This window comes from Mus caroli, chromosome 5 (assembly GCF_900094665.2).
Source record: "Mus caroli chromosome 5, CAROLI_EIJ_v1.1, whole genome shotgun sequence".
Lineage (NCBI taxonomy): Eukaryota > Metazoa > Chordata > Mammalia > Rodentia > Muridae > Mus > Mus caroli.
In genome coordinates, this window is record NC_034574.1 from 26,321,281 (window position 1) to 26,344,613 (window position 23,333).

Genomic DNA, 23,333 nt, shown 5'->3' on the forward strand with positions numbered 1-23,333 from the left:
CTTTCTGGGTTATTTATAACGCCCCCACTTCCTCACAGTGACTGCCTCACCCCCTGCTCTTGAGCCAGGTCTACACTGTGAGGACAGTGAAGGGACTGAGCAAAATTGTTTGCAGACTCTGGTTATGCTGAAAGGTGGAGCGGATGATTCACTGCCAATGGCTTGAACCTGGTCTGTCTACACAACCCAAATCCAGCATGCCCTGCCTCACACAGTCCCTGACAGGAATGGTTATGTGGAGCCTGTTTCAGTCAGGAGGGAGCTGGTCTCTAAAGTAATGCATGAGAGGCAAACTACCTGAGTGTTGTGCTGGGAGGTATTTTAACGATGGATATTTATTACTCATTATTTGTATGCATTCTACGCTATTCATTTTTTAGTATATTTATTATTACATTCCAGCAGGTATGTAAATGAAGGTAGGTTTCTGTTCTCAGTGCCTGTCTGCTGAAGAGATAATTACCAGAAGGCAGGTACACAAGCCTACGAAAGATGCATGAAGCCACTTGCGTTTGCATTTTTTTTTTTTTTTCACTTCTGCTACTATTACCATGGCTGGGTTTACTCTGTGGAAACTGGCTTCAGTCATAAGGTGAATCAGGATCCCAAAACATTTGAAAACCACCGAGACCAACGGAATGAAGTTTGTTTTTCCCACAAAACGTCCATCTTGTTGTCCTCTGCCACCCACAGGTGGAGTAGGCTGGCCTGTGAGCCCTAAGGCTCTGCCTGTTTCTGCCTTCCTAGTACTAGCATTGCAAACACACACTTGGCTTTGAAAGCATAAGTTGGTGAGAACCACTTTACCGATCTTCCCTTGTTCCTGTTGTTTGATTTCTTAAGGACAGCTGTTCTGACTGGGGACAAATGGAACGTCTCACCTCCCCCCACAACTAGGGTTTCTCTGTGTAGCCCTGGTTGTCCTGGATCCCACTGTGTAGACCAGGCTGGCCTTGAACTCAGAGATCTGCCTGCCTCTGCCTCCCCAATGCTGGGATTAAAGGCATGTACCACCATCTCCCGGGTCAAATGGAATTTCAATACAGGTTTTTTGTTTGCTTGCTTGCTTCAGGGTCTTATATAGCTCAGGCTGGCCTTGAACTCAATACGCATCTGAGGATGACCTTGAACTCCTAATCCTCCTCCTACTCCCCAAATGCTGGGATTACAGGTCTGTGACACCATACCTAACTAAGTCTATGTGGGTTTGATTAGCATTTCCCTGACTGACCGTAGTATTCTCTCAAGACTGTTTAAGAGGGATGCTGAGACTCAGACTCCTTTGGAAAGGGACGGAGGAAGTTAGTAACAACTAGGGAACAGTAAGAAATCCCATCTCAATTGAGACGTTGGAATCTGGATCCTGTCTATGTTCAGTTTGGAGTTCAACATTTACATTATTTGTGTGGTTCCTAGATTTATAAATCAAGAGAACCGATACTCAGGGCCAGAGCTGGGGTGGCCAGCAGAGTTAGGAGGGACCGAGGAGGTAGTGATGTAAGCGCAGCACTCATGCATGAAGTTCCCAAAGGTTTTAGAAATCAAAACTACTTGAAGAAGCTAAAGTAGCTAAAGGTTTGGGACTAATAAAGCTGCATGGGGTGGATTTACTTCCCCAACAGTGTCTCTCTGTGTGGAACAGGCTGAACTTACTCACACTGATCCTCCTGTCTGTACTACCATGACTTTAAGTTTTAAAAATATTTTTAGTTTTTAATCTTTCAGTGTTATTAAAATTATTTCCTAAGTTTAGAAAGGAAGGGAGAGAGGGAAGAGGCATTAAGGCAGGAAATCTATGTATTTGATGCACATCACGTCCCAGCCGATTTAAATGATGCGAGGTAAAGAGCAGACTCCATACAAGGGAGTTGTTGCATCCGAAACAGAGCAGTCATGGAAAGCTGTCTAGCGCATGGGACTTCGGGTCCCTGCCCTAACTGTGCTTTGTTTAGACTGAGAAAGAAGAAGGGCCTATACTTCAGTTCGTTGGTTTCTGGAGAAGATGCACTTAACTGTACTTTCTGAGACAGGTTTTTCTGTCCCCCAAACCATAGCACTTTCCTCAGTGGACAATAGTATAGAATTTTATTCTTTTTAAAAGCTTTCTGTGTTCTTACCAGTATTTTGGTGTTTATTTTGGGCTTAGTCAGTCCAAGGTTTACTTGCTGTCTCTGTCACTGGGACAAAAACCATGACGATTTTGAAGGAGAGCAGTAGGGAGAAGGACAGGAGAGAGGTGTGCTGTCAAGGGTTACTGCTCCCGGGCACGGTGGCACAAGTCTGTGATCTAAGTACTTGAGAAGCCACTGTAGAATGACTGAAGTTTGAGGCAGCCTGGGCTACATAGGAAATTCTTGTTTTGTTTTGTTTTGTTTGAGACATGGTTTCTTTGGGTAGTTTTGGCTGTCCTGGAACTAGCTCCATAGATCAGGCTGGCCTCGAACTCAGAGAGATCTGCCTGCCTCTGCCTCCTGATTGTGGGGACTAAAGGCGTGTGACACCATCTCCTGGTTAGAAAATTCTGTCTTTTTTTTTTTTTTTTTTTTTGAGACAGGGTTTCTCTGTGTAGCCCTGGCTGTCCTGGAACTCACTCTGTAGACCAGGCTGGCCTTGAACTCAGAANAGCCCTGGCTGTCCTGGAACTCACTCTGTAGACCAGGCTGGCCTTGAACTCAGAAATCCGCCTGCCTCTGCCTCCCAAGTGCTGGGATTAAAGGCGAGCGCCACCATGCCCGGCTTTTTTTTTTTAAAGCCAAATTTGGTTCAGTGGTATAATATCTTTAATCCCAGTACTTGGTAAGACGAGGCAGGCAGATTATCTGCGAATCCAAGGCTGGCCTGGTCTACATAGTAAGTTTCAGGACAGCCAGAGTTACACACATAGTGAGACCTTGTCTCAACCACAAAACAAAAAACCCCAAACCAAACCAAATCAACAAAACCAATCAACCAGCTAACCAAACAAGAAACCCAAAAAAACAATAGTGAAAAAAAAAAAATCTGGGTATGGTATCATGTGACCACAATTCCTGCAATCCTGCCCTCGGAGATGATGAGGGTAGGAGAATCTTGAGTCCCACTATAGTACATTATGTAAACACACTCATACACATACACACCTCTTTGTTTATACCATTAACAGTATCTTTACAGAGTACAACCTATAGTGTACAGTCATATTTTCCTACACAAGCAAGCAGATGTTCAGGTCTATGACGCACACACCTGCCTTTTGACTCCCCTGCACACCTGCATCAGCAACAGTGAAGACCACGGGCATGGCAGGCTCAGCATTCTGGGCTTTGCAGTTTGACAACATTTATTTTATTTATTTAGACGGATGCTGAAATGACTGCTCCTTCTCCATCCTATGCCACTCTTCTCTGTGGCCACACTTGAGCTATCTCTGAGACAGGCCTGGTCCCAGATGCATTCCAGGGCTGCTAAAGTATAGCGCCCTGCAGCACTGTGTAAACTCAGTTCTGCTGTATTGGGAAGACAGGAAAAAAAGCCCATGCTTGGCCCTGGTTCAGTTCTTCAACAAGAACATGACATTTCTGGTAAGCAATTACAATTAAATTGTTTGAGCCCTGGGTTTTCAACTGATCACATTCAGGGTTAGGAAGGATAATTTCAAGTACTGAATTCTACCTGATTAGCTAATAAATGAGGTGGTCTGCTGATGTAGAAGCAATGCAATACAGCTCACGCAGCCTTCAGGGCATGACAGATGTCGCTTGTGCTGTCTATCAGCTGCTTCAGTGGCTGCTCTGCCCCTGTCCTTTCCTCACAGCCGGAGAATCTTCTGTAATCCTCGTCTTTCTTTGGCAGCCTCTGGCAGCACAGTCTTCAGAGTTTTCTAGATGTCATTCTTGGGACAAGGAGGGCTAGTTAACAAATAGATTTATTTATGTGTAGTAATGTTTTGCCTGTGTGTGTGTGTGTGTGCATACTGTATGTATGTGTCTGATGTCTGTGGATGTCAGAGAAAGATGTTGGATCCTCTGGACCTGGAGTAACTGTCACTTATGAGTCCCCATGTGGTGCTGGGAATCACACCCAGGTCTTCTGGAAGAGCAGCCAGTGCTCTGCTCTACTGAGGACTGAGGCATCTCCCAACTGCCAGGAGGACCATTTTAAAGGTTTATTTTAAATGTAACTATGTGTATGTGTATGATGTGTGTATATGCATGTAGAGGGTGTTGTATTCTCCTGCGGTTATTCCAGGCGCAAGTGAGCTACCATATATAGGAGCTGGCATATCTGAAGAATAAAAGTATGTGTGCTTGAACCACTGAGCCACTATCCAGCCCCTAAGGGGAGTGTATTAGTCAGGGTTTTATTGCTGTGAACAGAGACACCATGACCAAGGCAAGTCTTATAAAAAAACAACACTTAATTGGGGCTGGCTTACAGGTTCAGAGGTTCAGTCCATCATCATCAAGGTGGGAGCATGGCAGTATCCAGGCAGGCATGGCCCAGGCAGAGCTGAGAGTTCTACATCTTCATCCAAAGGCAGCTAGTGGAAGACTGACTTCCAGGCAACTAGGGTGAGGATCTTAATCCCACACCCACAGTGACACACCCATTCCAACCAGGTCACACCTATTCCAATAAGGCCACACCTCCAAATGCCACTCCCTGGTCCAAGAATATACAAACCATCACATTCCACTTCCTGTTCAAACACATGAGTCTATGGGGGGGGGGCAATACTTAAACATAGCATAATGCAAAATGCATTTAGTCCAACTTTTAAAGTCCTCATAGTCTATAGTAGTCTCAACAATGTTAAAAGTCCAAAGTTCAAGGTCTCTTCTGAGACTCATCCAATCACTTAACTGTAATCCCCAAAGCAAGACAGGAAACCAGCTGGGCAAACGCCAAACTCTGTATCTCCATGGCTGATGTCAAAGCCGTCTTCAGATCTCCACTCCTTTCTCATCTTTGTTGACTGCAACAAACTGCTTTCTCCTGGGCTGGTTCCACTCCCTGTTAGCAGCTTTCTTCAGCATGTATGCCATGGCTCTAACATCTTTAACATCTTTGAGTCTCCAAGGCAATTTCAATGTTACAGCTTCTTGGTTCAGTGTCTGGGATTCCATTTGATCTTTTGGGCTCCTCATAAGGGCAGGCATCACTTCTCCAGCTCTGCCTTCTGTATTACTCTAAGCTCAGGTTGATCCACTCCACTACGGCTGCTGTTCTTGGTGATCATCCCATGGTACTGACATTTCCAATACACTGGGGTGTTCCACTCAAACTAGGCTTCACTAATAGCCTCTCATAGGCTCTCTTCATGGTGCCAAGCCTCAAATCCTTTGCATAACCCCTTTAGTCCTGGGCCATCAACTACAGCTAAGGTTACACCTTCTCCAATGGCCTTCCATGACCTCTCACAGTGCCAAGCCTTAGCTGTTCTTCATGACACCTTCATGCCTTCAAAACCAGTACCACCTGGGTGACTCTTACACATTACCAAGTGCACCTGCTGCAAAAGGTACAACCTTGGCTATCTCTGGAACACAGCTTCTTTGTGCTCCCAGAAAACAATTCCCAGAAGATTTCACCTCAGTGATTCTGGTCTCTTCTTAATCATTGCTAATTTCTTAGCTCCAGCTAACCAGCATCAATTGTCCCAGTAGTTCCTTCCATTCTTAACTCTGGAGCCAGAGCCACATGGCTAAAGCTGCCGAGTTCTGCTGCTTGCAGGAACTAGAACATGACCCGCTTGTACTATTACATTGTCACTGGCTTTCTGTTTTCCAAATCCTTCTTGGCTATTCTGGATCTTGCTCTGTAGATGGACCTTGAACACAGAGATCACCATGCCTGTGTCCTGAGATTAAAGGTGTGTGCCACCACCATGCCTGGATCTAAATTTAGCTGGGTAGGATCTTGCCCTAAGGTCCCACTCCCTTAATCTGTTATCTCCTAGAACACAGGATTTTCCTCCATTTCACTTCCTGGTACCCCTTTAATACTCGAACCATATAATTTATATTTTTCCTTTTTAAGCTTACTATGCTTGTTCAAATTTCTCTTCCTAAGACTTAACCAGAGAACAAAGTCTCTGCTGGGCTTTTTTGAAACTTCCTTTGTCAATGCAATTAATCTGAGGCTCTTCACCTTAGTCTCAGGCAGACTTTTCAGTCTAGGGCAAAAAGTAGCCACATTCTTCACCAAATACCACAAAAACAGCCTTTCTGCCACATTCTGAAATTCTTCTCCTTTGAAATCTCTTGGGCCAGGTCAACACAGTTCAAATTACTCCCATCAACAAAGTCTTCCATATTCCTACTAGGATGACCCATTAAAGCATCCCACTGCTTTCCAAATCAAAAGTCCCCAAATCCACATTCTTTCAAATAAAAGCATGGTCAGGCCTATCACAGCAATACCCCATTCCTGGTACCAACTTCTGTCTTAGTTAGGGTTTTACTGCTGTGAACAGACACTGTGACCAAGGCAAGTCTTATAAAAAACAACATTTAATTGGGTCTGGCTTACAGGTTCAGAGGTTCAGTCCATTATCATTAAGGTGGGAGCATGGCAGCATCCAGGCAGGCATGGCTCAGGCAGAGCTGAGACTTCTATGTCTTCATCCAAAGGCAGCTAGTGGAAGACTGACTTCCAGGCAACTAGGGTGAGGATCTTAAGCCACACCCATAGTGACACACCTACTCCAACCAGGTCATACCTAGTCCAATAAGGCCACACCTCCAAATGGTGCCACTCCCTGGTCCAAGAATATACAGACCATCACAGGGAGCTACAGTAGAATGTCAGTGGGTTTCTGCATTTCAGAGACACCTTTCACTCTCAGTGACCTGATCTTTTTTATTGTAGTCTTTGTTAAATGAGGATTTTTGAAATGGAACACTAGATAATTATTTCATTCTCCAATAGTGTATAAGGAGCAGCTCACCTCTGACTTCATCTTTCTCTGGAAGTCTTCACTGTAGGTGGTGAGGAGTCCGACATGCTCTGGAGAGCAGTCCTAGAGACAGCGGACTGCAGCAACTCTTGCTCTCAAGCCGGTTACTCTCTAGAAGGAGCTCGGGCTTCTCACTTGTCACCACAGGGCTGCTGTTATATGCTGAGGTTGGCCCTGCTCACAAAGGACCTTCTAAGCCAGGTTCTGAGCATGGGATGTTGCTAGGCAGGACAGTAGGAGTGATTAGCTCATCTTAGCTACAAAAACAGTTGGAAAATGTTAAAAAAGAGGGTAAGCGCCCTTAGCAGCTTAGTAGTTCAGGCTCCTAACAGAAGATGCTTACTATAAAGAAAATTTGATTATAATCTATAACAGAATGCATGTCTCCTCCAGGAATGGTCACTCAGGGACAAGGATGGATGGGTGTAAATCCTGCCAGAAGCAGTATGATCTGGAATGACCCAGTCCCACCACTCTTCTCACACAGTCCAGCCCTTGCCTGTAGAGGAAGCAGCTATGTGGCAATGGTGGTGGTGCCTGGGTTCTCTGAACCAGTGCACAAAGCAAGCTCTGGGTTTTGTAATCTAGAAAACTGCCAGCCTGCACACATAGCTAGACAGGTGTGGAGCGATGTACTGAATAAGGAGTGCTCTCTTTCTGAGGGCTCACTCATTGGTACTCAGCTGGATGGTACTCAGGGTCTATGGTGGGTTATCACCTTTCATCGAGGCTGCAGTGTACTGTACAAGCATGCAAGGCCTTTCCAAGATCTGGAGACAAGAGGGGTTGTAAAAGTCTGTATTCTGATATGTGACTTGAGGGTCAGTGCTAGAATGTCAGCACAGAGAAGTGGGCTGTCCCCAAATCAAAAGGTAGACTTTATTTACTAAAGCAGCCTAGCCAGCAGATGGCTAACACAGCCTTGGAGCCATCATCTGCCCCAGGCCATGGCAGTGTCACTGGCTTGGCCGTGTGCAGAGGCCTTCACCTCTCAGGGAAACGTGGTCTTCGGGTAGCTCCTACCTGCTGGTGCGCACAGGGCTCACTCTTTGTGCGTGTGCTGAGGGAGCTCTCTGGAGGGGCGGCTGCTTCTGAGGACACGCAGACTCCTGGAGCCGGAGCTCAGGAGAGGCCCTCACTTAACTGTCTCCAACATGCTCTGCCTCCAGGTATGACTGCACTGGAGAGGGACATCAGCACGTGGACACTACTCAGCACTCATCACGGTCTCATGATCTTCCACTCCCAAGAGCCTTTTCACTCATGGCCTTTTGTTTCTTTCCTTTTTTGAGATAGGGTATCACTATGTAGTTCGGGCTGTCTTGGAACTTGGTAATGTAGACTAGGCTGGGCTTGAGTCGACAGAGATCCACTAGCTTGCCCTGGAATTAAGGGTGTGCGCCACCACAGCCCGCTTTAGGAACATTTTAAAATGGAGAGCATGAAGGATAAAGCACCAGGGTTCTAGGTGCTCAGCTTCTTATGGGAACATTCCAAACATGGATATTTTGGTTGTAGCTTATACAACGAATACTTTATTGACTGAGACATCTCCATAGCCTTGCCTGGTCCCGTTTACAACTCTTCCTGGTTACCCAGTAACCAAACCCAAGAACCATGACAGAAGCAGAGCTGGGCTCACCCAGTGCCCTGCTGGGAGGCAGGTGACTGAAGAGGTCCACTGGCTACCAAGCATTCATTCAGAAGGGAACTGGAATACGAGCTGTTTCTTTGAGGACATGCGATACTTTTGAATGATGGACAGAAGTGGCATGCTTTGACCTTTATCCTGTCTCTCCAAGGGGAACTATAGAAAATTGCATTTTTGAGGAAAACTACTTCTTCAAGAAGATTAAGAAAGAAAAATCCTGTCAAAATGCACATTGAAATGTCTAGACTGGACCCCGAGGCCCCCAATAAGAAGGCACCACCTCCCTCCTGTGGCAGCAGGATATCCTTTCCGAAGGTGTTGTAGGGTGACTCAGTCTGCTTGCACAGAGACTTTAGAGTGCTCGAGAGGCTGTTTGTGAGGCCAACTGTCAAGGTCTCCTCTGTGACGAGGACCCTACCCTGTTTGCTAGATGTGGCTAACTCAGAAGCTATTGGCTAGGCCTCAAAGAGATGTTTATTTCAAACAACAAAGTAATGCACTAAAAACACAGGTTTATGGACAAGAAAGACATGAAGTAGAAAGTGGAATTTCCTCATTATCATGCCAAGCCAATCCCTTCCAGAGCAGCCATCAGAATGGCTGGGTGAGCTGGCTCCAGAGGTGAAATCTATGTTTCAATGCTGAGGGCCGTGAGGCGCTTTCCAGTAGCTAGCACTGCACAGTCCTAGCTAAGCCCCTCTGCTGAGGAGCGCACCACAGTCCTAGCTAAGCCCCTCTGCTGAGGAGCTCACACATCTCCTCAACGTTGGGTTAATACAGAGTTGAAATGGCACCTAGTGAGGAGAAGCTCTGTCTAGTGTCTTTATTGTTTTGTATCTCTGCTTCTGAGAAAACCTGTTTGCATCACCCTGGAGGGATACTGCTGTGCTACCAGCAGAAGCTTCAGCAGCAGAGTGGCCGAATCACAAGAACTCGCTTCCTCCTCTGCCCACTTAGTGTCCGCTCCATCCTCCAGTGCACAGTAAGTATGGGCTCCTTTCATAAGCAGCGGGGAACTGAACAAAGCACTTAGTGGGGTACAGGGGGTGCTGAAGGCACCCAGGGCCTCACCCATGCTATGCAAATCCTCTCAGATGAGTTAGGTTCCCAGCCCTGTTCCCGCCCTGCTGGCATGGCAAGTCTAAAGGCAATTTCCAAAGGCACTTTGACTGATGGTAGCATCTACAGAGTAAGTCTCCCAAGGTCAAAAACGGAAGGAAACAACGTTTCTTTTAGGATAAGAAAACATAACATAACAAAACACAACCACCAAAAGCCGGGCGTGGTGGCACGCCTTTAATCCCAGCACTTGGGAGGCAGAGGCAGGCGGATTTCTGAGTTCGAGGCCAGCCTGGTCTACAGAGTGAGTTCCAGGACAGCCAGNGGCCAGCCTGGTCTACAGAGTGAGTTCCAGGACAGCCAGGACTACACAGAGAAACCCTGTCTTGAAAAACCAAAAAAAAAAAAAAAAAAAAAAAACCACAACCACCACCACCACCGCCCCAAACTGTGCTGCCAGGGTTAAGCCCCAAACCGTGCTGCCAGGGTTAAGCCCCAAACCGTGCTGCCAGGGTTAAAATAAGTCTTTGGGGGGCGGGGGGCAGTTTTGAGACAGTGTTTCTCTGTGTAGCCCTGGCTGTCCTGGAACTCATTTTGTAGACCAGGCTGGTCTCAAACTCAGAAATCTGCCTGCCTCTGCCTCTCAAGAGCTGGGATTAAAGATATGCACCACCACACTCAGCTAAAATAAGTCTTAATTTCTCTGTATCACCTGCCATCACCCAGCAGTCTGTTAGTCTTTACCCACAATACTTTATTCTCCCAGCTCTTAGTGTTCAACAGTGAAGGACACCCAAACATCTGGACAGAGATCCACAAAGACTCTGCAGAAACCCCACATATACAAAACAGAGGTAGGGATGAAGTGTGTGTACTTCTGGGGAAACACAGGCCAAGGTCAGAGGCTGTTTCAGCAGTGGATGGGACTTCCTTATGGGTAGGGAGGGCTACTCAGAGAGCACCTGGGCTGTGAGCTGCCCTCATGCTGACCTGCATTCCTTGGCTCTCACTGCATTTGGCATCAGCTATTGGACTTTGCAGTGGTTGTAGGGATGTGGCAGGGGGGACAAGATGGGAGAAAGGTCTCTCTCTCTTTTATAATTTTTTAAGAGATTTATTTATTTTATTTATATGAGCACACTGTAGCTGTCTTCAGACACACACTAGAAGAGGGATTCAGATCCCATTACAGATGGTTGTGAGCCACCATGTGGTTGCTGGGAATTGAGCTCAGAACCTCTGGAAGAGCAGTCAGTGCTCTTAACCAACTGAGTCATCTCTCCAGCCCTAAGAAAGGTCTCTTACGATGCGGGTACTGACCCCCAGATGCTGCAGTGGTTTTCAGCTTGCACTGTCAGGTCTATAGTACCTAAGTGGTGGATTAATGGGAACTCACCCCTGAGAATGGCCTAGATAGCTGAAGCCAGACCCCAAGATGGAGAATCGTCCCAGAGAAGCCACCCTGGAGGCATCTAGGAAGTCTTAGCAATCACATCCCACTAAAGTGCTTCCCTGATAATTTTCACAGACACTTTCCTGCCACCAATTTGTACTTCCCACTGGGGCCATCTCTAGAACAAATTCTCAAGCCCTGAGTCATCACAGATATCCACGTGGTGGGCAGATGTGACTGGAGCCACATCAGCAACTCAGACAGACAGACAGACAGACAGATAGAGGGAGGGCAGGGAAGATGATCCCCGAGTGACCCCGGCTTCCCTTTACCCTTGGCTTAGTCATCTGTCCTGATTTATGGTGCATTATAATAAAGTGATTCTGGAGGACTTCGGTTTAGCCTGTGGCCTGCATTTTTGAAATGACAGTGTGAGGGCAGATTCTGGGACTTGAGCATTTACATAAAGGAAAGCAAACAGTATACAAGGATCTGACAGAGCCTGCAGGGGAAATAATAGGACAGCAATATAATGTAATAGTTCATCCTACTACCACGACAATCCCTAAGTATTGCTCGTGTGTGTGACATACAGCATGTACTTCCAATGACTCCTGAATAGAACATATATGAACGTGATCATTCTGACTGAGGCTGAGATGCAGAAATGGTGAAAGAGACACATCTGTCCTGTCTTCCAAACTGAACTGAGGACATCTGCAGCACTGCCACCCTCTCATGCCAGCACAATGGGGAAAACAGATGTAAAAATAGAACTGATGTATTCAACTATTAACAGAGGCAAAACTGAATATAGCAGCACACAGCAGCTCTGACGTACAGGCTCAAGTGGACAGTGTGCCAGCCAGTAACTACTTTCCTTCATTCCTGTCAAGCCCGGTGTCTGTCAATGGAGGAGGAGATAGTGAGAACCTTCTGAACCAACGCAGCAAGGGACACTGCTGGCTAGGAGGGAAAGGGCTCTTTGCCCAGGGGAGACTCTCATCCCAGAAATTCCTCGCCCCACCAGGGCCATTGTTTCATGTTCTTAAACTAGCTGAACAGTTGTGTGTGGATCAAGCAAACATACCGGTGGCGAGGCTGCTGGATGAGAAGACAAAAGACAGTATAAAAAAAAATGATGGAGAGGCTGGGGAGCTGGCAGAGTCGGTAAAGCACCTGCCATGCACAGCATATCGATATTCCTCTAGTGTTCAATATTGTGCAGTTGTATGGAGACACTACAATTTGCTTGTCTGCTTCTCTGCGGATGGACACCGAGCATGACTTCCTTTTGTCTAGCTGGTTCCTTCTCCCCTATTCTCCCATATAAGTTCTTTGTCCTTTGACATCAGAGACAGGGACATGACAAGGCACCTGGTGGGGGAACAGAGCTTCTGGGGACCACTCTGGGAAGACAGCCTGAGTCCAAAGCCTATGACAAGAAGAGTAGAGCTGACCCGGCCCAAATGAAGACCCTCCAGAGGTTCCATTTGTGTGTACCAAGCACACCTCTCATAGGCTACTTCTGTGCAGAAGCAAGCAGAACTGTGATTTACATGTGCTCAGTGGAGGCCAACCCATTTCCAGGTACCCACAAAGGTCTGACCTCCCCCCGCCCCCAGGACCTTTCATGTCACTCTGGCAAGAGAAAAAGAAATTTCTCTCACTTCGGTTCACACTTGGAACAATTTACTCTGATGAAGTGAACTAATGAAGCTTCCCAATTTAGGGTCCCTCCTTGACAGAACAGAACACATGATCAGTGCTAGAAATGACCAAGTCCTGGAGATGACAGACTAGGCATGAGTCTGCAGGTGCCTGAGGAAGGCACTGTGGAAGGCACCCACAGCGTCAGCGTCAGTGTGTGAGTGGTGTTGCTCATACAGAGCCTCTGGTCATTTGCGGGTGAGTGGGTGGGTTGGGGAGTCTAGTACCGTAGTCCAGGTTAGCCTCAGCCTGATGCTGACCCTCCTGTACCAGCTGCCAGAGTCCTGGATGGTTGGCTTGCCAAGCTCATGCCTGTTTACACTTCCACCAGGTTGCCCTTCAGGCTTCAGGTTTGATAAATGAGTTATATTTTCAAGTTGTCTCTTATCGAAAATAGACCAGTACATAGTTTATAAATAAGCATATATAAATTCCTTATAAATGAAAACTCTAAAGTTTTCTTCTTTATCAATGTAACTTTCCCATCCCCGAGGTTTGTATATTTTTCTGGTCAGCTCTTCTGAATCCTAACAGTAAACAAGTTTTATCTCCCTAGTTAGGGAGTCATTAACCATCTTTCTCAGTCTCTCAGTTCACTTCTGCGAGGAGTGGGGACACAGCCTACTTTTGGAGCCACAGCCCTGTCCCTCACTGGAAGGAGAAAGGAGGACAGCAACACACTGCTTATTAATGTTTGCAAGGATTAAATGAGATGTGTGCACGAGACACTGAAGCCTGCAGTGATGGTTCCTACTGTCATCCGTGGGCTCAGAGAATGATCTTTGTACCCGCACGCCCATGTTTATGGCTACAGTAGTGAAGAGGGCCAGGAAATAGAACAGATGAATACGGGGCATGCTGCATGCACACGGCGGAATGCTACAGAGTCAGAAAGAAAGGTGGCATCATGCTGCATGCACATGGCAGAATGCTACATAGTCAGAAAGAAAGGTGGCATCATGGCAATTGTAGGAAAATGGATATAACTGGAGGTCATGAAGCTAAGCCAAATAAAAGAGACCCAGAAAGACAAGGGCCATTTTTTTCTCTTCTATGTAGTATCTAGTTTTAAAATTGTGTGTGTGTAACTAGGAAGATGATGATGATGATGAGGGGTTAATAGAGAGAGTGACAGAACGTGTGTGATAAGAAGGCAGAAGGGAGGATGGACTAAGAGGAGCAAGGGTCCAAAAGAAGGGTGGGGTGTGGGGGAGGGGAGTACATGAGAAGGAAGTATAATGTGACCGTGTGACACAAGCATGAAGATGCCAGCATGAAGCCTACAACTCTGTATCCTAGCCTAAGGGTCAGACAGAAGAAAACAAAACAAGGATCTCTGATAGCCAGTGAGCCTTGTCATCCCTGCCATCAAGAGGCTAGCTAGTAAGACATGGCTATGTTATGCTCTAGTCTCCTTCCCAAAGTGTCCCCAGCATCCAGAGCATGCCTGGCACATAACAGGCTCAGCGAATATTTATTTACTGAATGATCATATACAGGAAATACAGCAATACTTTATGGATAAGGAAACAGCTTCCCAGAGACTGGGCACCATGGGACTTCCCAATGACTTAGCGGAGGCCTGGAGAGGGCTCTCCTGTTTGGCTATCTTCTCCCACCCCACTCCTAGGTCTGATCACATTATGTAATCTTCAGACAGGGCTGTATTAGATATGAAAGAAATTGTGAAAGTTTGAAACCTACCGTGGTGTCTACAGCCTTGACAGCTTCAGTGGGAATGTGCTTTGGAACAGGCTCAGCCTGTGACAGCATCACGCATCCTGAAGCCCCTAAGGTGATGACCACAACCTGGCAGCCCCGTTCTAGGAGAACCAATGCAGCCTTCCCAGCCGTGGTGGGGTCACTCACTGCATGGCCTGTTAAAATCTCAGCCTGGAATACATACCAGAGAGGAAGAGGAGGTGAGAATAAAGTTTGAGGTCTGCTCAGGTCTGCCCTTTAGGAAACATGTCTCCCTCGTTTCTCACAACAATCAGGGCAGTGGAAACCTTGACGGATACTGGCAACTGGCACAGAAGCATAAATAAGAGGAACAAAATGAGGACAACGAAAGTAGCTACTTAAAATATTCTCTGAATGGGCACAGTTGTCTCAGGCTTACTGTCTCAGTGTCTGGGAGGTCAAGAGTTAATGCCAAAAACAAAAACTCCAAAGGAAACAAAACACTCTCAGGGGCTGGAGAGATGGCTCTGTGGTTAAGAACACTTGTTGCTCAAACAGAAGACCGGTTTAGTTCTCAGCAATTACATGGTGGCTTGCAATCATCTGTAAGTCTAGTCTCAGAGGATCTGACCCTGTCTTCTGACCTCCACAGGCACCAGTCACATATGAAGTGCACATACATAAATGCAGGTAAAACACTCAAATGCATAACATAAATCTAAAAATATTTGTAAAATTCTTAGGACAACTTTGGGTTTCTGTGTGTAGCCCTGGCTGTCCTGGAACTCACTCTAGACCAGGCTGGCCTCACACTTTCAGAGATCTGCCTGCCTCTGCTTCCTGAGTGCTGGAACTAAAGGTGTGCACCATCACCTGGCTTGTTTTTACTTTTCATTAAAAATCAAAAAAATAAATCCACGCAGGGGATGGGCTAATCAATGTAGCTGTATTGCTATCTCAGTTCCTCTAGATATAGAACTCTGGACAACAAATGCAGTCTATGACAGAAAACAAGGAAGGTGGGAAGTGGAGAGGGAGCCACTACGAGGGACTCCATGTATGCTGCACCTCTAAACATAGGCACCTAAGCTGGACACCACTGCCCAGGCCTCCCCTGGCCCAGCAGTGTCCGGGCCTCTCTTGGTGTCTCTCTCATGCTCTTGCAGACTACTGGTCACCATCTCTATGACCTTCCTTAAGTCACATGCAATAACTGAGGAGGGTTTGTGCAGGATCAATATTTCTCTCCTGGAACACTAAAGAGTCTTGGGCTGAAACTGGGCCAAGAGGCACCCCTCTGCCATCTTTGGGGTGCTTCTCTACTTGTGACACTGGTAGTTAAAAATAGCACTCATTGAATTAGTACTTTTTGACTCAAAGTATATAAGTAAATTTTCCTTTCCTTATTCAAGTTTAACCATATGCTATATAAGACTATGTAAGCCCTGCTTGTAGTTGCTGTGAATATGCCAATATTAAACACATTTGTGTGTGTGTGTGTGTGTAGGCTGCTCATATGGATCAGTAGGTAAAGGCACTTGCAACTAAGCCTAATGGCCTGAGTTCAATCCAGGGCTCACCTGGTGGAAGGAGAATATTGATTTCCTCAAGTCCTTTGGCAGTTCCATATGCATGCCATGGCATATGAGCACGTTCGCGTACACACACAATGTATAAAATAATTTTAAGGTTTATTACCAAATTCTGTCCTTTTGTATTACAATTTAATCATATGCTGTACATTCCTAAGACTGAGATTGCATCTTACTTTTATTTGCTCAGATCATGCCCAAATTACTCCTTTTGTCATATAAAAACCATCCCTCAAGTGCCTGCTCTTTGCATCTGTGATCCCAATAGCAAGAGCTGCCTGAACCTGGCCATGTACCTTCTCTTTCTGTCTTCCGTGTGACCCCTGTGTACAGTCTAGGTTGGCTGTACTCTGAGGCCACCTTTTCATTTTCTTAATTTTCTTATTTTTATGTGTGTGTGTGTGCATGCGCGCACTCTTGAGTGCTCGTGCACCTGCCTGTATATCTGTGTACTCAGTGTGTGCAGGAGCCTGAGGAGGCCAGAAGAGGACACTGGATCCCTAGAACTTGAGTTACAGATGGTTGTGAGCTGCCATATGGGTGGTGGGAACAGACTCTGAGCCATCTTAATACGTTTTGTGTTAATCTGTGTTACAGGGACCATTTCTGTCTGCTACACACACTTATCTACTTTCAGAGACACTCTTACTGTATCTTCTAAAAAATCTGAAATCTCTATCAATACCTCTGACCCCGTGTGTGAGTGGTTGGTGTGTGTGTGTGTGTGTGTATGTGTGTGTGATATGTTTGGGTATATGTGTGTAGTGTGTTTTGATGTATATGTGTAAGGGAGAGTATGCGTGTGTTTTGATGTGTGTGTGTAAGAAAGAGTATGTGTGTGTTTTGACATATGTGCGCGCACGCACACACACTCGTGTGTGGTGTGTATGCCAAGACAAGTCATGTATAAGTATTCTGACCAACAGTCCCACTATGCTCCAGGCAACACCAGTAGCAACTATCAAACCCGAGTGAAGAATCTCTCAGCCTTGGAAATCTTCAACTCTTGCCTCAGGCACCACAGAGCAAGGACAAGCCATGCCAGGCCCTATCTGAATTCCCTAGGATGGAAACTGGGAATGGAATCACTATAGCTGCTTTGGAGAATTTATTATATAGCAATAGGTAAGTATATAATAGGGACAGAATACAATAATGTGTCTTAATGGAATTTGTAATTTAGTGGAGAAGACACATGAGCTGAATAAACATTTGTGCTGTGAAAACTGTCTGAAGAACAAACAGTGTCTTTTAAGCTTCCACCAGGGAAATCTGAGCCAGTTTGGTTGTTGAGAGAAATGTCACCTCATATTGTGAAATGGTCTCCATCTCCCACAATTCCTTTTTCTGAGCCCAATGCCTAGCCATGGTGGTTGCTCAAAAATGTTGCATAAACTACTGTGGTTTGTTAAAATTAGTTTCCATGTAGCAGCCTTCTGTGTCCTGTATGTCCTGACAGATGAAATTATCAAGCAAGCAGGTTAAGAAAGCCTAACCTTCATTTAGCCTTAGAGCCAAAGGAAAGCTAGCCTTTATTGACCAACAGTCTGTTTCTGTGTGTGTGTGTGTTGCATCTCAATGATGAGAGAGAATTCTAGTCTAAGGCTGTCTTTCTATAATAATGGTGATTGATTGAGATCTCCTTCCTAATAGTATTTATTCTTTTTTTTTTGTTGTTTTGTTGTTTTTTTGTTTTTTCGAGACAGGGTTTCTCTGTGTAGCCCTGGCTGTCCTGGAACTCACTTTGAAGACCAGGCTGGCCTCGAACTCAGAAATCCGCCTGCCTCTGCCTCCCAAGTGCTGGGATTAAAGGCATGCGCCACCATGCCCGGCGACCTAATATTATTTATTAAAGAGTAGATTCTATCACCACACTGACAGGTATGCTGTGCAGATGTGCACATTATGTCCCTTAGCTAAGACACTGCTCCCTCTTACAGCAGGCTCAGTAGGAGCCTGTGTCTCTCTGCCAATGCTGCCACAGAATCTGCACACTAGAAGGTAGTACAGAAGCTACTCAGGAGCTTGAACACTAATTACAATTGCCAGATAAAATACAAAGGCTCACAGTTAAATTTGATTTTCAGAAAAAAAACAACCAATGGTTTTATATGTTTTTTTCACCGATTATTTGAAATTAAGATTTTTGGGCTTTTGGTTTGTATTTTTATTTGCTCAACTTATCAACTTTAATATTAATTAGTCCTCCCCCCTTTAGTCCCAGGACTCAGGAGGTGGGGACAGATGGAGCTCTGTGAGTTCGAGGCCAGCCTGGTCTACAGAGGGAGTTCCAGGACAGTCAGGGCTACACAGAGAAACCCTGTCTTGAAAAACTAAATAAATAAGTAAGTCCAGAAGTTGTGAAATACTTAGAAAAGAAAACAGTATGTGCACATTTGGGGACTGGAGGGTGCCTGACATGGGGAGGGTTTTGGTTGGGATCAGATTATGGGGGTGGCTCAGAATCCTTTACGGCCACAAAAGTACTTTCCTTTTCTCCACACCCCAGTAACTGAAAAATCTCTTTTTACTGAATTCACATATACTCAACTGCTATAGCTCATCCTGCCTGTCTGTTTTATCCAGTTGCCTGCAAGTCCCTCATAGAAGAAGCAAGTGAGTTGTCTGTACCTCGCTCTCATTGCAGCAGAAAATACTGGAGAGGGTATAGAACTGGGGGTCCAGGTCAGCCATGGCTGGAGCTGGGTTGAACAAGGTTTTCACTGCAAAGGAATGGAAAAGGAGCTCAATAGTCATCATTTAAAAATATTGATTTAGTTCTTTTACTTATCTTTTAGGCTAGATGTAAAGTAATGGAGTTGGTGTGCGTACAGACTCTAAGGGAGAGAGATCTGAGGACCGTCATTTTCACACTTACCAGATAAAAATCATTTATTAAACCACAGATACAGAAAGGTCTGGGATGTCAGTCTTCATGACAGCCTAGTATCTATCAATCCTTTCGTGTATCCATTTCCTCTGTTTTTTTACCTTCTCACTTCCACTTCAAGGGCAAGCATCATATTTACGACTAACATGAGTCTACAGGTCAGGTGAGGACAACAAGAACATTAAAGCAAAAGTGTGGTGTGGAAGAACATGTATGAGTTTGGATGGAACAGTGAACACTTCTGGAGGCCAATTTAAGTGCTTATCTGTGGGGTGGGTTCAGAGAAGAAAAAAGCGACAGGAAAGAAACAGCAAAGAATCGAGACTTTTCTGATAGTAACAGTATGTAGGAAACTGAGGTAAATATGTGTATTAGGTAGACCCAGGTATGCCTCCAAAATAGATGAAAATTACTCATGCCAACACACACACACACACGACACCACACATACACTCCTGCCCCGTGAATTCTTGGCTCTGGATTGAGAAAGGGGGGCAATCTCATTCAGAGACTTAGGTGCGAGCTCAGACTAGACAACTACAGAGAAGGATGGGTCGGGGCAGCAGAGCAAGAGCAGGACACTGTCACTGCCAGTATTACACTGACAGAGGAGAAAAGTAAAGGTTAGAGAGACGAGGCCGAGTGCTGGAGTCACACTCACACTCCTGGACGTGGGAAGGCTGGGACCTAACCAAGAGTCCCTTGGCTTTGATATTCTTTAAAATAGCAACTTATCTAGACCAGGGCAGTATCCAACGCACAATATTACACAACAGCTTTTGGTGTGAAATTCTGCAAATTATTTTAAAGGCTTTAGTAATTCCATTTGTAAACCACTCCTGCTTTGTGACAAAACAACCGGGCTGGCCAGGCCTCTCTCCTCAGCCTGGATCCACAGCTTCCCAGGGTAAATAATCCACCTGACTAGTCTCAAGTAAGATCCTTTAGCTGAGTTCTTAGGGACTCTTCTCCAACAATGGCTACAAATTTGTTTACACAACAGAAGAGCCTGTAGGATTTCTAGGTCCCACTTCCAGCTCATGGAAACAGAATCCTGGGCTATGATCAGGGAACCCACACATTTACAAGTTCTCTAGGTAGCTCTCATAGGTAGCTCAGCAGTGACACATCCCGGCCCCCCACCCCCGTCCTGGGGAGTGCTCATGGCTGATGAAGACCCCAGTTGCTGCAACACTATGAGCAGGTCTAGCCTGCATCTGTACCTACCTAGGTCTTAACAGTTGGGCCAGTCAGTGGTCTCAGCTAGTATATATAGGCTGACAACATCACCACATTTTGTTAATTTAGACCTTACGATGTCCTTCCACATAAATTGTATGCTTTTTTAAAATTCCTGCTCAGATTTTTATACAGGGCAGTCGTTTGGCTTAAATTAGAAAATGCACATAAAAGTCCTATGTAAACTATAAAGTGTTGTCCAAATATGGAGGATTATTACTGTTATTATGTGTTCTTTGCACATAGCTGACACCCATGCCTGTCCATCCCTCTTCATCCTTCTGATAGAGTGGGTTTCCCATGTCTTTGAGGGGTTAGAGATATCCATTATACATGAAAGTCCCCAGGACACAGCATCTGAATGCAGCCAGGTTTTAAGTTTTCTGAATAGCACTGGGTTAGTCTGAATGAGATTGGCCCCCATAAGCTCATCTGCTTCAACACTTGGTCCCCAGTTGATGGAACTGTTTGGGAAGGATTAGGAGGTGTGGCTTGTTTGAAATGTGTCTCTGGGTAGACTTTCAGTTTCAAATGCTCTGCCATTCTCAGTTAGTGCTCTCTGCTTCATGCCTGTTTAAGATGTCAACTATCAGCTATTGCTCCAGAACCATGCCCACCTGCCTGCTGCCATGCTTTCTGCCATGATGCTCATAGACTCTAAACCCTGAAACTGTAAGCTCCAAATAAATGATTTCTTCTCTAAGTTGCTGTCTTAGTGCCGCATGGCTGTGAAGAGACACTATACGTTCAGCAACTCTTATAAAGTAAAGCTTTTTTTTTTTTTTGACTACTTAAGCAGTCTTTAATGAAAGCCGTGCATGAGATATCTCTACTCCTGCATCTTCTCGATCGTTTCTTCCTTGTATTTGCCCTTCTCCTTTCCTATTTGTCGGGACTTGGCTTTCCTCTCCAGGATCTTCTTGTGGTCCTTGTCCAGCTTTAGCCTGGTGATAACGACCTTGCTGGGGTGGATGCCCACGTGGACGGTTGTGCCATTAGCCTTCTCTCGCTGGACGCGTTCAATGTAGATGACGTACTTCTTCCTGTACACTTGGACCACCTTGCCAATCTGCTGGCCTTTGTAGTGTCCGCGAACAACCTGAACTTCGTCATCCTTCCGAATGGGCATAGACCGAACGTTATACTTCTGTCTCAGCTCTTTGGAAAGAGGGGAAGACATGATCTTCCTCCGAATGTGAGAAGGCGCATTGAAATGCCGTTTGCGGTTCTTGCTTCGGTCAGAAGTCACGAAGGGATTGAACTTCATTTTGGCGGCTGCAATCCACCGATGGCCGCAAAAGGAAAGAGCTAAAGTAAAGCTTTTAATTGAGGCTGGCTTACAGTTTTGGAGGTTTAGTCCATTGGCATCATGGTGGGAAGCATGGTGATGCAGCCAAATGGTGCTGGAGAAGTAGCTGAGAATTTTATATCTGGTTTTGTAGGCAAAAGGAAGAGAGAACCACTGAGCCTAGCTTGGGCTTCAGAAACCTCAAAACCCACTCTCAGTGACACACTTCTTCCAACAAGGCTGTTTCCTAATCCTTTTGAATAGTGCCATTCCCTCATGACTAAGCATTCAAATCTATGAGTCTGTGAGGGTCATTTTCTTTGCTTTGGTCATGGTATTTTATCCCAGCAAAAGAAAAGTAATTAATGCAAGCATATTGTGCTCTGTTTCCCTCAAGTATCAGATTGAATGCAGTTGCACATCTAGTGTGATCTTCAAGCCTGTATTCCTAAGCACTTGGCACAGGACTGTATCAAGCTACCGGTAATGAAGATGCAGGATAAAGCCATTCTTTGAGAAGTTCCATTCCTCCAAAGATCCAGGATCTAGCAAGTCCTTTTCTATACTCATCTTACAGAAGGTGACAGGCATACGGCTATGAAGTACAGTGATGCTCATGCTGCGGACTATGGTGGAAAGCCAAGGGAATTCCACACATCTATCTGAGGACTTGCTTTAGAAAATTGCACTGGCTGATCTAACTAAATTAGTTGGTCCTCTTTTTCCTTGGTCTATGTGATCAATACTCTAAAGCTGTTAAAATGAATGAAGCCATCAATGCTTTATCAGAGAAATATCTCTATTCTTTATTAACCAAAAAGAAGGCAGTCTTGTGACAATCCTTCCTTCTAAAAGAAAACAAAGCATGACTATGTGTGTATATGCTTGTATAGAAGAGAAGAAGTCTGAGAGGTTACTCACTAAACTCATAAATGATCTGTTATAAAGTTTGGTGGGACTAAGTCTGATGGTAGACCAGTGTGGTACTTCATGGGAAGACCCCATTTTTTTATACATGCACAGCATCTTCTACCAATGAAGAAATGATTCTTGCTTTAGTAGTGGAAGACAGTGGATATCAAGGGATGGAATGAGGAACTCTATAAATTGATTATTATAAATATTGAATAAATTAAGCAAATCCTCTTTGCCTGTATTTCACTGTGGGGGAGGGGCATTCTTTCCACTGTCACTGGTTATGTAAGCACAGCATCTGATGTGTGGCTCATAGTCCCTAAGCTTAGGGGAGAAGTGAAAAAATGCTGTATGGAAATCATTCTTCTTGGGTTCTGCTTTCCCAGGATGAAGAAGCATGAGGAACTAGTGCATGCAGGTAGTTAAAGAGAAGTACAAATGTATAACACCCTCGATGCAAAACTGATGTCATCCTGGGATTAGGCAAAACCAGAGATGTGGCGCTACAGAGAGGATGACAGGACACAACAGTGAGTATCACTCATTACAGAGGGAGATGCACTAACCTCCTGGTTATCTTGAGCACACACCAATGGCTGACACAGTAATGTTGATGAGGAACTGGTGGAGCCTAGGGGAAGCTGGCAGGCTGAAAAATAGGGTGGAAGAGAGGATGGAAGAATGCCCCGAGAACTCGCTCAGAGGGACAGAGGACTAACGTCACCCCTAAGGAAAGGTACCGTGAGGAGAGTGGGTACCCCAATGCGCTGGCTTGGCTGTCTCTTCACCATTGAGGGTTGGTTTTTTTTTTTTTGAGACTTGAGTTGTAAAACAGCTCCAAGTTTGGCCCATGTGAATGTTGTTGCAAAAGTCTACACAGCCAGCCAAGAGGCTCAGCTTGCCAAATGGAAAAGGGCTAAAGTGGCATTAAAAGACACTTTGTATCATACCTGGGATTTAATCTTGGCGATCTGAC

At 45.4% G+C, this 23,333-nt stretch overlaps 2 protein-coding genes across 8 annotated transcripts in view; both read right to left on the reverse strand.

Moving 5' to 3' along the window:
* The window catches only part of Rbks (ribokinase), an 81,194-nt gene that overhangs the window by 13,296 nt on the left and 44,565 nt on the right, over window positions 1-23,333 (reverse strand). For 2 of the 7 annotated variants that reach the window (XM_021162862.2, XM_029477544.1), the window contains exons 6-7: window positions 18,657-18,748; window positions 14,455-14,643 (exon numbers count right to left, since the gene is read on the reverse strand). In XM_021162862.2, the coding sequence (XP_021018521.1) occupies window positions 14,455-14,643; window positions 18,657-18,748 (281 nt within the window). The other 5 variants (XM_029477546.1, XM_029477547.1, XM_029477545.1 and 2 more) reach the window with 5 other exon arrangements.
* LOC110294552 (60S ribosomal protein L26-like) lies at window positions 20,926-21,457 on the reverse strand. The gene has a single exon (XM_021162863.2). It carries the CDS (start codon window positions 21,419-21,421, stop codon window positions 20,984-20,986), a length of 438 nt encoding a protein of 145 aa, XP_021018522.1. The 5' UTR covers window positions 21,422-21,457; the 3' UTR covers window positions 20,926-20,983.

Excerpts from the sequence above, each read along its gene's own strand:
- LOC110294552 (XM_021162863.2), bottom strand. The coding sequence starts at position 21,421 with ATGAAGTTCAATCCCTTCGTGACTTCTGACCGAAGCAAGAACCGCAAA.